The following is a 15,014-nucleotide window of genomic DNA, read 5'->3' on the forward strand; positions in this document are numbered from 1 at the left end:
TGTGGTGGTTTTTTTTAAACATTTCATCATTAAAGGTTTAAAACCAGAAGTGGGTATAGGCTACGACCATTAAATATAACAATATACTGGGCATGCATTTGAGCTGGCCTATGATCTACCAGTAGATGGTGCCAGAGCAGTTTAAAATGCCCTGCCTCTCTCCCTGGGAGCCTGGATTGGATGAACAGCACTACAATTTGCTCTCTCTGTAGCTTGTACATGTCTTGATGACACTCTGTCTTAGAGACCAGCTGTGCTCTGCAAATCTCCCCTTAGCAGGAAGGGGAGGAAAATCCAACTGGTTATTTATAAAAAAAAAAAAAAAACAATTTATTAGGATAATTTACAAAAATAATGTAAACCCAATCGGCATATAAACACCCACAACCAAATGCTCTGCCCTTTGCAATGGCACACAGCAGGCAACACAACACAGGCAGGAGGAACAGGATTTATGTTGCATACTTAAAAAACCACACTGAATGTAAAACAGGTCCTACTTCAGCGCAGAAATCTGGGAGGGCATGAGAAGTAGATGCAAGAGTCCCCTGGGTTAAGGATCTGCCCCCGTCATGACTGGTGCTGCTCACGTGATTCTAGCTGGAGTGAAGACAGGGGTAATGCACAAGGTATCTGTGATTTCCCAGCCACAGGAGAGATGAGTACATAGGCTCTCTCTATCTTCTTCTGGTTGTGGCAGTTTCCCCTGAAGCAGCCGGAGAGCTTCCCTGTAAGCAAGAAAAAAACCAAACAAACCCCAGTTTTACACCCATCCCCAGAGAACAAGGAGTTCTGTTCTCACGCATCTCCTCATTACACCACACTGACTTCTGTATGGCCTACTGCCAGACCTCAGCACCCAAGACAAGCTGGTTCATGGCTAGATGGTGTTTGGACACTTAGAATGAAGTGGAAGTCAATGGAAGTTTTGCATTGGGCCAGGATTTAACCCTAAACTTCCAGATGCGGATGATTCCAGAAGTGGCACTTTTCCTTCAAACCCAGACCAACCCCACAGTCTGGCTCCCAAGGGCAGTTAGTCATGAGCACTGATTCTCACCCCTCCTTTCCCTGGAGGAGTGACAGAAAGTTCTCTTATCAGGCTCTTACCGGGACATGACGTAGTTGATCTGTGGCTGCTGGTATCCATTAAATGAGGACGAGGCCGCTATGGTGTAGGCACCCATGTTCTCAAACGTCAGCCAGTCACCAACTTGCAGTTCTGGTAGCTCCAAGCCATCGGCAATGTGGTCCTGCCCATCACAAGAAGGACCCCAGAGGCTGCTGCTGAACAAGGGGTGATGTGGGCCGGGTTTCTGTAGTAGGGGGGTAAAGGAGATGGACATCACAGGAGACCAAGTTAGTAAACTAAATAATCGGATTAAAGGTGAGATCCTCAGCTGGCATAAATCAACACTTCTCCACTAATAGCAATGCAGCTACACTGATTTACAATGGGGCTATGTGGATTTACACCAGCTGAAGATCTGGTCTTAAGACTGGAGTAACTCCATGGAAAACTAATCCAAATTGACCAGACTAGCCATCGACTAGTGCAGGCCCAAAATGTAGGCTGCGAAAAGTGAGTTTTATGGGAAAAAATATTAGTAGAAATGTTCATATTTTAACGACCTTAAGGAAAAAAAAAACAGAGGGGAGAAAGAGCAGTTTGTCTGGATTTTAATCAACCCAGACATTGCAGCACTAGTACATAAGAAGCAGAAAGTTCTAGGGAGTTAAGGAACAGAAACGGAACTCGGTCTGTCTGGATTGTCTCCCCGAGCTAAAGGCAAGAATGAACTCTGGCAATGGCGACAGGTTTGTTTTAATGGTATATTCCAGTTTAATCATCTCCGTTGTTAATCACATCTCTTAATGCTATATTCATCACTTGTGTCTGTCCCTTTAAATCCCTTCCTAAACACTCCTTGTGAGCAAACAGACACTGGGTGTGCCTCCTCTGCAGTCAGAGGTGTAACTGCAGCCCATGTAGACATATCCAAATGAACTTTGATCTAGCTGTCTGTCCAGTCCCATCTGGGACCCTGGTACTTACTGTGCTGCCGGGGGTTTCACTGCTATTGTTATTGGAGCTAGCTCAGGTATGTCTACATGTGCCAGAGTCACACCACTAATTGTGGCATAGACATGCCCACTGTATGCATAGTTACACAGTGCTGCTCGTTAGCATACGGTTGACCTGTGGGGCAGATTCAGGTCTTGCTACAGCCCAGCTGCCATTCTGAAATCCCTGCAACTGGTTCTGAAGCTTTAAAACCTCCGTTTTTGCTCTAAGATGCCTGGTTGATCAGAGAAGACACTCATCGGCATTTTAGAGCCAACATGTAGAGCCCTGCAAATCCGTGGGTCTCCGCCTTACATCCGTGGACCATTTCTGTGGATAGCAACGTGGATGCGGATACAAATTCTGTATCTGCGGAGGGCTCTGATGGTAAGAGCCGGGAGGGCAGCTGTGAGGAACTGCAGCCCGGATCCTCCACCTGCCCTGGGTGGGGGAAGGGACACTGGGTGGGGGCTGCTTGGGCCCCACGCCCAGGGCAGGTGGAGGGTCTGCTGCAGCTCCCCACAGCTGCCAGCCCGGCTCTCCCCAACCTGGCTCTGGCCAGGGAGGGCGGCAGTTCAGAGCCGCAGCCCGGCCACAATAAAAGCCGGTCAGGCAGCTGTGCAGAGCCGCGAGGGACTCTCCACCTGCCTGGGCGGGGGGCCCGAGCAGCTCTCAGGCAGCTCCACAGGTCTCCCCACTCTCCTTGGCCAGGTCAGCGTGGAGCCCATCTGGAGACCCATGGGGAGCCTCGACAGACCCTCCACCTGCCCGCAGTGCGGGGAGAGGGAAGCTGAGAGCAACCCTCGGCCGTGTCCCTGCCCTCCAGGCTTCCCCCCGGCCGAGGGCAGGTGGAGGGTCCGCAACTCCGCGCGGGGTCCCCACAGCTGCCTGCGGCTCTCCCCGACTGGGCTCCGGCGGGGGGATGCCTTGGACCTCAGCCCGGCCCCCGGTGTAGAGCCCTGCAAATCCACAGATAGATGCGGATATCTGCAGATAATTTTTGCGGATAGCGGATCAGATGCGGATACACAGATGCGCAGGGCTCTCCCAACATGGAAACTTGTTAACAACGCTTCAGAATAGGAGTCAAGGATTCAGCAGCGTATTAAAAAGAACCACGGGTAGGTACAGGAAGCTACAGGAATTATAGATCTACCCAGTGCACTGCTGCAGCCAATGCCAAGCTATGGATGGTCTGATACACTGGGGCTGATCTCTGGTGTCCAATCACTCTGAGGAGGGCATCTGGCAAAAGCCTTTGAAGGTTTCATTTGTGATGAAACTTGAGTTAGAAACCTTAGCCCAACGTCCTCCTGGGGGAAACACCACTGATTTCCGTGGAGTCACACCCGGGAGGAGTCACAGTATAACACATCCTGCCTTGCCTACATCATCCTCTGTATCACAAACAGGCTGAGCTCAATGCAGAGCGGGATGGATGGGGGGAGGGAGGCTAGGGCCATGCTGGGCACCTGGGCAGGCAGGGAGCAGCACCGTGACAGTGCCTCAGTCGCTCTCTAGTGAGGACAGACTCCTAGGGAGGCACTGCAGGGAGTTACAGCCAAATGCTCTCACCAAAGAGCTCTGATACTCAGGGTGAGGGAAAGAAACCCCAGAGATCTTCCTCCAAACCACAGGTGGGGGTGTTATGCTGCCGCCAAGGCCTGAGCATGGGAACAGAGCGTACCGGAGGAAAGGCACGCGGTGCAGCTGGGGAGAATCCCAGAAGTGGATCAGGCCCTCCGCTGAGTACTAAGTTATTTCTGGTCTATTGTTTCCCGCTTCCTCCAGATGGAAGGGACACGGATTGGCTCCTTCTCGGGTTGCACAGCCCTCCTTACCTTGTGCAGGGTGGGGCTGGGGCAGGTGTGATTGAAGAAAATGCAGCTGAAGGATCCATAGATGCCATCGTTAATGTAATACAGGATATTCTTCTTGCTGCTGGACTCTTCATCTGGGAGATGGGAGAGCAGGGAAGGCAGATTCAGGGAAGGGTCAATTCACATGTCAAGCTTAATACTTTGAGCTACTGGTTCTGGACAAAGATGCCCCATTTGAGGGGACTTTGTCAGCCTGATGTGGCTTTTGAGGGGCGACCAGACACTGACCCAGCTGACGGCCACAGATAATGAGAACTGAGTTTTGAATCAACTCCTACCCATTTTTCCTGCAATCACTACTGCCATCCAATATCAAAACAGGTCCACTTTGGACGAGTAGGATCTGAACTACTGAGCAGTTGTATGCTGGTTTGCTCTCAACACTCATCTTTCCAAGCAAAAGGCTTTTGGCCCACAGTTCAGTTACCCATCACAGCAACCTGTTATTATATGGAGATAGGTCTATCTCAGAGAGAACTGGAAGGGACCTTGAAAGGTCATCGAGTCCAGTCCCCTGCCTTCACAACAGGACCAAGTACTGTCCCTGACAGATTTTTGCCCCAGATCCCTAAATGGCCCCCCCTCAAGGATTGAACTCACAAGCCTGGGTTTAGCAGGCCAATGCTCAAACCACTGAGTTATCCCTCCCCCTGTATTGCCTCCACAGGGGCTCAGCATCACATGATGTATCATTCCACCTGCTCAACCTACCATCTGATCCAGGCGGGTCCAAGGGAACCTCCTGCTTGTCAATAACATTGACAGCCAAGGTAAAGGCGGAAGCTACATAGTATCGTCCTGGTTTGGCAATGATTTCCACCCCACAGCCTTCTGGGAAATACAAGTCCAAGGCGGAGTTTATCGTGGCTGCAATCTGATTGGTAGAAAGCAGGGGTGTGGGGGGGAAAGAAACCACAAACACTTATTCCAACATTTATTAGTTAACCACCCTTTCAAAATAAAGGCCAGAGATTCAAGCCCAGCTGCGATACGAGCTAGGACTCCCTCCCAGCTGGCTTCTCTGCCTAAAGCGAACACAAACTGAAATCTTTATACCTCTTCAAACCGGACTTTAGAGTTTTCAGTGCCAGGGAATCCACCTCCAATGTCTAATAAGTGCATCTTGTAGCCCAGCTCTGCACCCATTTCAAACACCAGCCGAGCATCTGCTATGGACCGAGGGAAGGCTTGCAGGTCGAGGCAGCCGCTGCCAATATGAAAACTAAGGGGGAAGAATCCTTCATTTAGTCTGGGCTAAGCCCCGTCTCTCAACCTCCTCTAATCCCTGAGCACTGAGAGCAGACTTGGGGAAACAGTGCAAAACGTTATTCACAAATAATCATTCTATAGGAGAGTTATGCTCTTCCCATACACCAAGAGGAGAGAGAGACTTACAGTCAGAATAACCTTTCAGACTAAAGAAAAACAAAAATAAAGCCTCCAGCGGAGAGCGCAGTGTGTGTGATTTCTCCTAGACAGTCTGCCGTGAGTTGCACATAAAGTGACTCCAGCAAGGCTCTTAGATATCTAGGCTGGGAATTTCAAAGAAGTTCCGTCTCTATTTGCAATGACTTTCAATAGGAGCTGATCCTCTAACTCCCCTAGGAGCCTTTGAAAAAGATGAGCCTTAAAGGTGCAATACATAGAAAGAAAAGGCATACATTACAGAGATTCACTCTTGTGATTAATTTAACTAATTTTGATCTCACCCATGACCTTCTTGCATTTAATGGTAATAATTTAGCTTGAAATATTTTTAGTTGTGAAACCAAAACCCCTGAGTGCAAATTTTTAGTTTTACACCCAGGCATGCAATGCAAAGTTTGCTTGGTTATTGGTTAGTTCCCCAAGTCACCAAAGCAAGGAACAGAAACAATACCACGTGACTTGGGGAACCAACCAACCGAGTGAATTTCTAACACTTGCAATTTGCAAACAAATCTGTAAGCAGGAATCCTTGTCTGAAGAAATTAGGGAAGCGTGTCATAATTAACGTGGAATTCTGCTGCCTGTTCATGGGCTATTTGTGACCAGAAATAGAGGAGAAATCCCTCCAGTAAATGCAGTAGGATGGATTTGCCCAGGTTTGGCGATCAGACAGGCCCTCCCAGATCCACAAAGTTCAGGGCAAGTAAAGTTAGGATTCAGAGTCTGTGCTTATGTATGTCAGTTTAGGGAGAATCAGGCTTCATGGTATGAGGATGCCACCCTGTACCTGATGCCAACGATCTCCACATTCATCTCCTTTGCAGTTTCTAGTAGGTGTCTGCAGGACTTAAGGGTGGCACCAAACTTCACACTCAGACGGGCAGAGGATCTGGGGTTGTCGGTGGCGATGCACAGAACCATCCTGTGGAATGAAGTTACACCAGGTCGGTGTCCCAGCTCTTCGTCTCCCACTCCCCAATTACCATGCAGGCCAAGGTACGCGATTTCTCCAACTCTTTACTGAAGCCAGCCCTAGTACATGGAACATGAACATGCTATGAAAATACATAAAAGCCCTGCCCATAAGAAATGTCACGTTCACCCTCTAGATGAGATTGAGAGATGGACCTTTGGTCCATCTCTGTTTCCAGCCTCAATAACCTCCTTCTTCCATACCCAGAGTTTATATACGTACCTGGCATGTGGATGGCTCCTTGCCACTTTCCCGAGCTCCACTTCATTGTCGAAAGCCATCAGCTGGACCCCGTGGCTGGCTGCGTATTTGATCTGCGTGATCTGTTTGCAGGGGTTGGTGTAGATAATCTTGTCAGGTGGGACCCCGATGCTCTGAACTAATGCAATCTCCGTCTGCAACAAGGGCATTATTAGCAGGGTGTATGGATCAGCCTCTGGGGAACTCAGTGTTGTGGGATACAAGTTGTTATGGAATCAAGAGCTCCAGGCCTGGGACATTCTAATGCACGTTGTGGGTTCACCAAGGATAACTCACCAGGAGTCAGGCCTGGGATTCTCCTGGGAGCCAGACACAGAGGAAGAAAGGTGGGTTTTCCCACAGGGGTCACGGTGGATTGCGTGTCGAGCGAGAGACAGCAGTAACACACCACTAGAAACACAAGACCAAAGAAGGTAGGTCTGTAAGAGCAGGAGGCAAGCTGAATGAACCAGGTTACCACAAGATATGTAATAAAAAACCACCACCTAACCCTTATCCATTAGGCCAAACTGCTTCACATGGTGTAAGGAGGGAGGAACGAGCATCTTTCCCCCACTAGTTGTTTAGAGTGCATTCAGGCTGCGTGCAACTCCATTCATTGTCATGGCCTCTCGGGTTTTGTTGTTTTCCCTCAGGCTTTGTTCTTAAAACATATAAGTACATGTCACCTTGGCAACCTGTTCCACTGAATCACAAAGAAATAAATAGCCTTGCTTGGCTTCACCCTGAAAAACCCGTTAAATGAGACAAGAGGGAGCTTCTGACTCAGCCCTGAACCCATCTAAGAGTCGACTGTGGCTGCGTGTCCCAGAAAAACCAACACACTTAGGACATGCCTCATTACAGATGGATTCTGCTGTCCAGGAGATGTGTAAAACAAGGAAATTCAGGTGAAAGGGAACGATCGCCTTCGAATTTGGAACACCCGACTGCGGGAAGCAGATTTCCCAGGATGCACTATTACTGTTGTGCCAGAAGGGGGAAGACTCCCTCCAATGTAAATGCAGCATGGGAAGCCCCAGACTAGGACACTGCAAGCTGCACTAAGCTTGTTTAACCTTTGTGCTGTCAAACCGTGCCTTGGCTGGTTCCCTCCCCACCTTCCAGGGCACAGATCTAGCCACCGCACCCCAAGGACGTTGCATCCCAGAGTTCTTCTTTCCCTTTGTTCCTACCTTGCTAGCACAGTCAAATCCTGCCCCCAGCGCAGCCAGCGTCTGCACCACTCCTCTGCTGCTGTTGCACTTAACGGCGTAGAAAGGTTTGACGTGGGGCAAGGCCTTCAAGAAGCGCAGGTGTTTCTTCACTACATCCCCCAGGTCTGCCACAAAAAAGGCCCCTTTGTTGCCCTAGAGGGAAGAGACTCGAGTCAGCGACAGTGGTCTCAGTGCCCCTCCCTCCCCCAAGGAAGGAGCGTTGCAGAGTCTTCATGGAGCAGCAAAGGCACCAGACTCAAAACTAAGAGCCTGATTCTCCACTCACCCCAGTGATGCCAGTGGAGTTACTCCTGATTTACACCCACATAAAGAAGGGGAGAATCAGGCCCTAAATGTCCAATGATCAAGGTCCCTCCAATTTGAGGGCTTCTTAAGAATCAATCTTTTTGTTACTGAAATCAGTGAAGTCTGCAAATGGTGCCCAATAACCAAGTCTTCCAACTGACGGCCAGTAGCGCGCACCCCGCCCAGCTGACGTACGCTCCATTTGCATCGATACACCAGCAGAATGCCCAATGTGACGAAGAACTCCAGGCTCACAGATGCTTCAACACGACCAGCGCGGGAGTGGGCTATGTTGTGCGTGGGGCGACTACATGACACGAAGGGGGGTAGCTTGAGGGCAGTTAGTGGTAACCTGCGATTGACAGACATCAGCACAAAGCCTCAATTTGGAATTCAATATGGTCTTCTCAGAGCTGCAGCGAGATTCTGGTGGGACTCAGTCCACCACTGGGAAGAACGGGCAGGAGCGCACCCCTGAGATGCGCCACGCAAAAAAATAAAAAAAAATAAAATCAGCTCTTTTAATTTGAAGAGAAGCAAAGAGCTAAGAATAAAGTCCAGGAAGTAGCCCTACAAGACGTAAGCGAGGAGGAAAGTGGAACGGATGAGATATTTTTAGACAAAGAGATTTTTAGAAATGTGATTTTTCTTCATGTCTTTTCCCCCAGTCCACTGGCAAATAACTATCCGTTCCCCCAAATCACAATGTTATCAAGCCCAGCAGGCAAGGAAACCCTGAAAGGCAGCAGCGCTCATTAAGGTGCATTTTAGTCAGGGAATCACCCAAACCTCGGCCTGATTCTTAATGACACAAAGGCCCTTTGACACCACTGTGGCAATGCAACGAGAGATGTAAATGATGTTTATATCCACTTTAAAGCCCCTTCACGCTTCCAGCGTGATGTAAAGGGGCTTCAGTGTAACTGAGAATTCAGGCCCTGGTCTCTGCAATGCAAGTCTCCTGTCCCCAACAATACAAAGATTCCACTGCCCAGTTCTCTCCACTCTGGCCCTAAACCAGTGGTTCTCAACCTATTTACCACTGTGGGCCGCATATGCAACTCTCTATGTATTACGTGGATCACATCCACACAAGATATATACTATGGGCTGCAACTGTGTGCTGACTGGGCCACAACCGGCCCTAAACCAAAATTGAAAACAAAATTCTGCACCCCCCCCTCCACTGTTCAGAAGATGTTAAGTGTTGTGAGATGCTGAGAAATTGCACCAAAGTGTCTCAAATCCTAATGCTTCAGAGGCAAGCGACAGTTAAATAGCCCCCCTATAGTTAGATGCCACATGACACCAGGGCCAGTGGATGGGAAGGAAGGGCCCATAGAAGCTACGTGCCACTTACCGTCTGGGAGGCCTCCATGAGGAGGTTCTCAAGGAGGTCTCTGGTGGTGAAGCCCTCCTCCACCATCATAAAGTCTGATTCATCCAAATACCCACTCATCCTCCAGATCTAGGAGAATTGCTAGTTCTAAAGCCTCCTTCAGTAGGAAGTAGTTTCTAAGTATGCAACACACTGTAAGGAAGGAGGAAGAGAGTTAGTGGTGGGGTTCTTCTGGGTCCATCCCCAGAGACCATCCCCATCCGGCACTTTCTCTAAGGCCTGGTCTACACACAAACTTGTACTGCTGTAACTAAAGATGTAATTTTATACTAATTCAGTTAAACCACTGGAACTCCTCTACAAAGCTGAGCAAGTAACAGATTATATATATATATATATTAGTTTATTGGCAATTTCAAAAAGTTGAAGAATCATTTTGGGTCAAAAACATTTCATTTGGATTTTGAACATTTGTAAATGTTTGATTTTTTTTTTAAAGTTAGATGAGATTTTGAAACAAAAAGAAATCATTTCAAACCAAACAATTCTAAACATTTCGATTTTTTAGAATTTCTTTTTAACCAAAACCATTCATTGAAATTGACAAAGTCGGGAAACATTTCAGTTTTGCTGAACCTGTATTTTCAGCCCCCCCCCCCCCCCCCCCCAAATATTTTGTGCAAAAAATGTCACCCAGCTGTACTCCTCTGTGGCACTAAACCGGATTTATATCAGTTTAGCTTTTGCCAGTAACTTCACAGGTGTCGGCTAAACTGATATAACCCGTTTTAAACAGACATGGGAGACCACACACCAAAGCTGCATTTGGTTGAACTAAACTGATTTAAGTTAAATTTAAGTTGTGTGTTTGAACAAGCCCGGAGCCTTGTCTCATAGCACAGACTTTTTGATGACTTATTTGACAGAACAAGGAGCAATGGTCTCAAGTTACAGTGGGGGAGGTTTAGGTTGGATATTAGGAAAAACTTTTTCACTAGGAGAGTGGTGAAGCACTGGAATGGGTTACCTAGGTGCAAGGAAGTTTCACGCCCTAGGCGAAACTTCCACCTTGCGCCCCCTCCGCCCCCAAGCCCTGCGGCAGCTACCCTCCCCCCCTCCACCCTGAGGCGCCCCCTCCCCCGTGGCAGCTCCCCCCCCCAGGGAGCCGTGCCCACCTCAGCTCACCTCTGCTCCCCCTCCTCCCCGAGCACGCCGCCTCTGCTCTAATTCTCCTCCCAAGCTTGGGGCAGCAAACAGCTGATTGGCGCTGCAAGCCTGGGAGGCGAGAGAAGTGGAGCGGCGACCGCGTGCTCGGGGAGGTATGCTGTAAAAAAAATTGGGGGCACCACTTTTTGGCACCCCCAAATCTCGGCGCCCTAGGCAACCGCCTAGTTCGCCTTAATGGTAGCACCGGCCCTGCCTAGGGAGGTGGTGGAATCTCCTTCCTTAGAGGTTTTTAAGGTCAGGCTTGACGAAGCCCTGGCTGGGATGATTTAGTTGGGGATAGGTCCTTCTTTGAGCAGGGGGTTGGACTAGATACCTCTTGAGGTCCCATCCAACCCTGAGATTCTATGATTTATTATAGCAGTGACCCGGCTTATTAAGGTTGCCCATGTGTTCTCAGTTTCTTATAAAATTTCACATTTCGGGCTGAAATTAACAGTTTGATCTCTGCTGGGAAATGATTTTTTTTGTGTGTGGGGGGGCGGGAGATGAGTTTGAGTAAAATTAGTTAAGCTATTTGGAGTCTGATATACACATCTCTACCACTCCCGACTTTCCCCACTAAGTTAAAAACAAAGAAGCTGGAAGATTTGCTTTTAAAAGATAGCTCTGGGGCCAGAACAACGTTGTGCTTGTCTGGCACAATGGGGTCTTGGTCCATGACGAGTGCAACACAAATAAATAATGATTGGGAAGAAAGTGTAAATCTGCAGGGAAATAATCCATACTGAGGAGATGTGCCGTTGAGCGAGTGGGTCAGAACTGGCTGCAGTCTGAAGTCACTCTGTGCAGGACATTTTGTGAAGTCTAAAACACACTCAGTTAAGGAAGGCCAAACTGGCTAACTTCGCTTCACAGTGAAAAATGGAGAGAGAGAGAGAGGAAGGGAGAGGGGCAGGGTTCCACATGAGGCTAAAATCTGCACAGATCCCCAGGGTCACATCACAGAAGAGGAAGCTCCTATCGCTATCGATGGGGAATATGTGCCAGATCTAGGGTGTTGGATGTCTGGACAAATGTCCCCAATTATGGAATCTATATTTTCCCTATAAAAAACTAGGACGTTCCCCATGAAAAACCTACGCTCAGAAAACATTACGGTTGCACAGTTAAGTTCTCAGAGCTCAGGAGGTGCCAGTGTGCACACAGCTCTGCTGTTGCTTTCTTTAGCATACAGCATACAACAGTCTTTAATGCTATGGCCACAAATCGCTGTGCTTCTGAGATATGATTCAATATCACATTTCACAACAGACTTAGGGCAGGTCTTCACTACGGGGGCGGGGTCGATTTAAGATACGCAAATTCAGCTACGCGAATAGCGTAGCTGAATTTGACGTATCGGAGCCGACTTACCCCGCTGTGAGAACGGCGGCAAAATCGACCTCCGTGACTCCCTATCAACGGCACTTACTCCCACCTCCGCTGGTGGAGTAAGAGCGTCGATTCGGGGATCGATTGTTGTGTCCTGATGAGACGCGATAAATCGATCCCCGAGAGATCGATTTCTACCCGCCGATTCAGGCGGGTCGTGTAGACCTAGCCTTACTCAGATACATACATGTAGTGTTGTGTCTCAGTTTTACAGCGGCAGTGAAATCAGTGTGGCAATGGGCCAGTACCTCTTAGGTGACCGACCTCTTCGAGGATAAGTTTGCTTCTATAAGGGACATAGTTTAAGAGTTTCAGCAGCAACCATGAATATATGGTGTCTTTGCAGCCAGCAGCCCAGCCTCCTTCAGGTGACGCTCAGGCAATGAATGGTGCAGTTAATGACAACGCTAACTTAGCTATAAACTTAAATTGCCTGTGGATGCCAGACCATATTCCCTCACACTCTCCTGCAAAGGGCTCAATCTGCCATGTGTTCTGCAAAGATTCCCTGGGTCTTTTTCCAGGAGATGAGTTTCATGGACCTCGGCACGCCACTAAAATGGCGCAGCAGGACGCATCTCTTTAGAAAACCTTAGTATGAGATGACATGGTTTGCCAACCAGTCGTGGAATTAAACAGGACGGACCAGACCCTTAACTGGTATTAATCAGTGTAGCTCCTTTTACTACACCAGCTGGAGAGCTGGCTGTGGCATAATGGATACAGACAAGGGGCAGAGTTAAGGATGCACACTGATATTTTCCCAATGCGAATGCTGAACTGTGTAGCCTTAATGATCTCTTGCCTTATATTAACTCCACCCAATAATCTAAGGATGTTAAGACGCCACAAAGGCTTGCAGGAACTGTTTTCTGGTCCCAGGTCAAACTCGGGAGGGAGAGGGGGGGCTTCGCTTTTCAGCCCCGTGTCTTTTGGGTTAACGCGGTCGCCCTTATCTAAAGGGATAAAAATAATCCCCGAACTCTGCTTCCGAGAACTGCCCAGCATCTCTCACCCTCTGCAGAGATTTACTTGGGCAATTCCTAGTGCAGGGTGGAAGGGCAAAGCACACTCTGATCTAAGAACTGCAGGCCCAAGACGCACGATCTTGTAATGTATCGAACAAATAATAAAGAAAGCTTTACAGCAGGGGTTCTCAAACTCTGGGTTGGGACCCCTCAGGGGGTCACAAGTTCTTACACGGGGCGTCACGAGCTGTCAGCCTCCACCCCAAACCCCACTTTGCCTCCAGCATTTATAATGGCGTTAAATATATCAAAAGGGTTTTTAATTTCTAAGGCGGGGTTGCACTCAGAGGCTTTCTATGTGAAAGGAGTCCCCAGTACAAACGGAAGTCCCCAGTAAGAGTCCCCAGTAAGAACCACTGCTTTACAGGGAGGGAGAATACATTTGGCCAGGAAATGACTGAAACTCTGCAGCCGGGGAGGGAGAGTTTAGAGGGGACAAGAATTCTTCTGGTTTCTTCCCACCCAAACACATCAATGTCCTTCATCCCACCCATCATCTTGAGCTGCACGGGCACAGGACTGATAAGCTATAAAGGTAGGACCAGACCCTGGAACACTCAGCCTGCACTGGATACAAGAGAACATGCAGTATCTAGACAGTATTTGGTCCTGCCATGTGGGCAGGGGACTGGACTCGATGACCTCTCGAGGTCCCTTCCAGTCCTAGAATCCCCTGTCTCTCTCCCCGCATGTCTTTTCCTTACCAAGTTCCAAAGCCTCCTTCTTGGGGGGCTAGGTGTACTACCAGGGGGGCTCTCCGGGGAATTCAGAGCTTTTGCAACTCCCCGAGGCACAGGTGCTGCTGGGGATCCGAGATCTCTACAGGGGAAAGAGTGCAAGTTCCAGCGGGTTATCAAGAGGGGTCAAGTACACGCAAAAGACAGAGCAGTCCCCTCCCTACCCATTCCTACGCCTCCATTTCCTCTGCTCCCACCTGGCACCCAGCACCCTAGTCATCCTCCTCACCCACTCCCCACAGAAAGGCACCCATCACCCCCCTCCTCTGCTCCTCCCAGCCGGTCCAGCTGCCCCAGAAAGGCCTTGATTCCTCTGCTCTTGCTGGGAACCTGCCTCTCCTGTGTTACCTTAAAAAGCATTTAAACGGATTCTGCCCATGGGTCTCCCAAGAGAGTGAATTGGCTTCAGCGGTGGTAGTGGTTGTTCCTCCTCCTCCACTCCTAAGCCTACACCATGCAAGCAGCACCAACTAGCCCTGCCCTCCTGGAGAGGGTCTGCCACCCCTTATATACACAGCTCCCGCCCACCTCTGATTCACAAGAGTGGCCTTGGCAACCAAATCCAGCCATCCTATTGGCTGAGCCGGACACAAAGCACTCTCTATGGCATCCCCACTGAAAGCAGGCCCCAGTCTGCTGGGGAGCAGTGTGCAGGCTGCCTATGGGGCATGAGCACACAGCTCTGCATGCACTGATTGCTCTGCACCCAGTTATCGGTTTGCTGACAGTCAGGCAGCTGATCTCCCCGACTGCTCGAGCTGAGCCTTACAAGCAGGCACGCAGCATCGCCCTGGCAAGAAGCCGCTCACTCATCAGGGCAGTGATGCAGAAATAACATGAGCTGTGTGGGGCTGGGAAGTCCCAATAGGGAGAGGAATAGGGCCAAAGAGGGCTTTGGGGGTGGGAGGAGGACAAAGGCCTCCTGCAGCTTAAACACTGGGCAGTCACCCAGTTATTCTTTGAATCACAACGTGATGCCTTGAATCATCCCAGATGCGTGAGACCCCATGGGCTGCTTGCAGCTTTACTGTAACACTGGGGATTTCAGTGGCTTGACTCCAGGGCTCATAGTTAGGGCCCTACCAAATTCACGGCCCATTTTGGTCAATTTCACAATCATAGGATTTTAAAAATAGTAAATGTCATGATTTCAGCTATTTAAATCTGAAATTTCACAGTGTTGTAATTGTAGGGGCCCTGACC

At 49.2% G+C, this 15,014-nt stretch overlaps 1 protein-coding gene across 1 annotated transcript; it reads right to left on the reverse strand.

Moving 5' to 3' along the window:
• Positions 1–437: 437 nt before the first annotated feature.
• AZIN2 (antizyme inhibitor 2) lies at positions 438–14,239 on the reverse strand. Its single transcript, XM_054011881.1, has 11 exons — positions 14,160–14,239; positions 13,779–13,893; positions 9,470–9,640; positions 7,783–7,956; positions 6,569–6,741; positions 6,161–6,295; positions 5,002–5,167; positions 4,657–4,819; positions 3,907–4,019; positions 1,111–1,316; positions 438–728 (listed from the first exon to the last, which is right to left on the reverse strand). The coding sequence occupies exons 3-11, from the start codon at positions 9,566–9,568 to the stop codon at positions 587–589; spliced, it is 1,371 nt and encodes a 456-aa protein (XP_053867856.1). The 5' UTR covers positions 9,569–9,640; positions 13,779–13,893; positions 14,160–14,239; the 3' UTR covers positions 438–586.
• Positions 14,240–15,014: the final 775 nt, after the last annotated feature.

This window comes from Malaclemys terrapin, chromosome 22, assembly GCF_027887155.1.
Source record: "Malaclemys terrapin pileata isolate rMalTer1 chromosome 22, rMalTer1.hap1, whole genome shotgun sequence".
Classification (NCBI taxonomy): domain Eukaryota; kingdom Metazoa; phylum Chordata; order Testudines; family Emydidae; genus Malaclemys; species Malaclemys terrapin.

Excerpts from the sequence above, each read along its gene's own strand:
- AZIN2 (XM_054011881.1), bottom strand. The coding sequence starts at position 9,568 with ATGAGTGGGTATTTGGATGAATCAGACTTTATGATGGTGGAGGAGGGC. Across the intron at positions 7,957-9,469 it reads TCATGGAGGCCTCCCAGACG|GGCAACAAAGGGGCCTTTTT; the intron begins GTAAGTGGCACG and ends TCTTCCCTCTAG. Across the intron at positions 5,168-6,160 it reads GTGGAGATCGTTGGCATCAG|TTTTCATATTGGCAGCGGCT; the intron begins GTACAGGGTGGC and ends CTTCCCCCTTAG.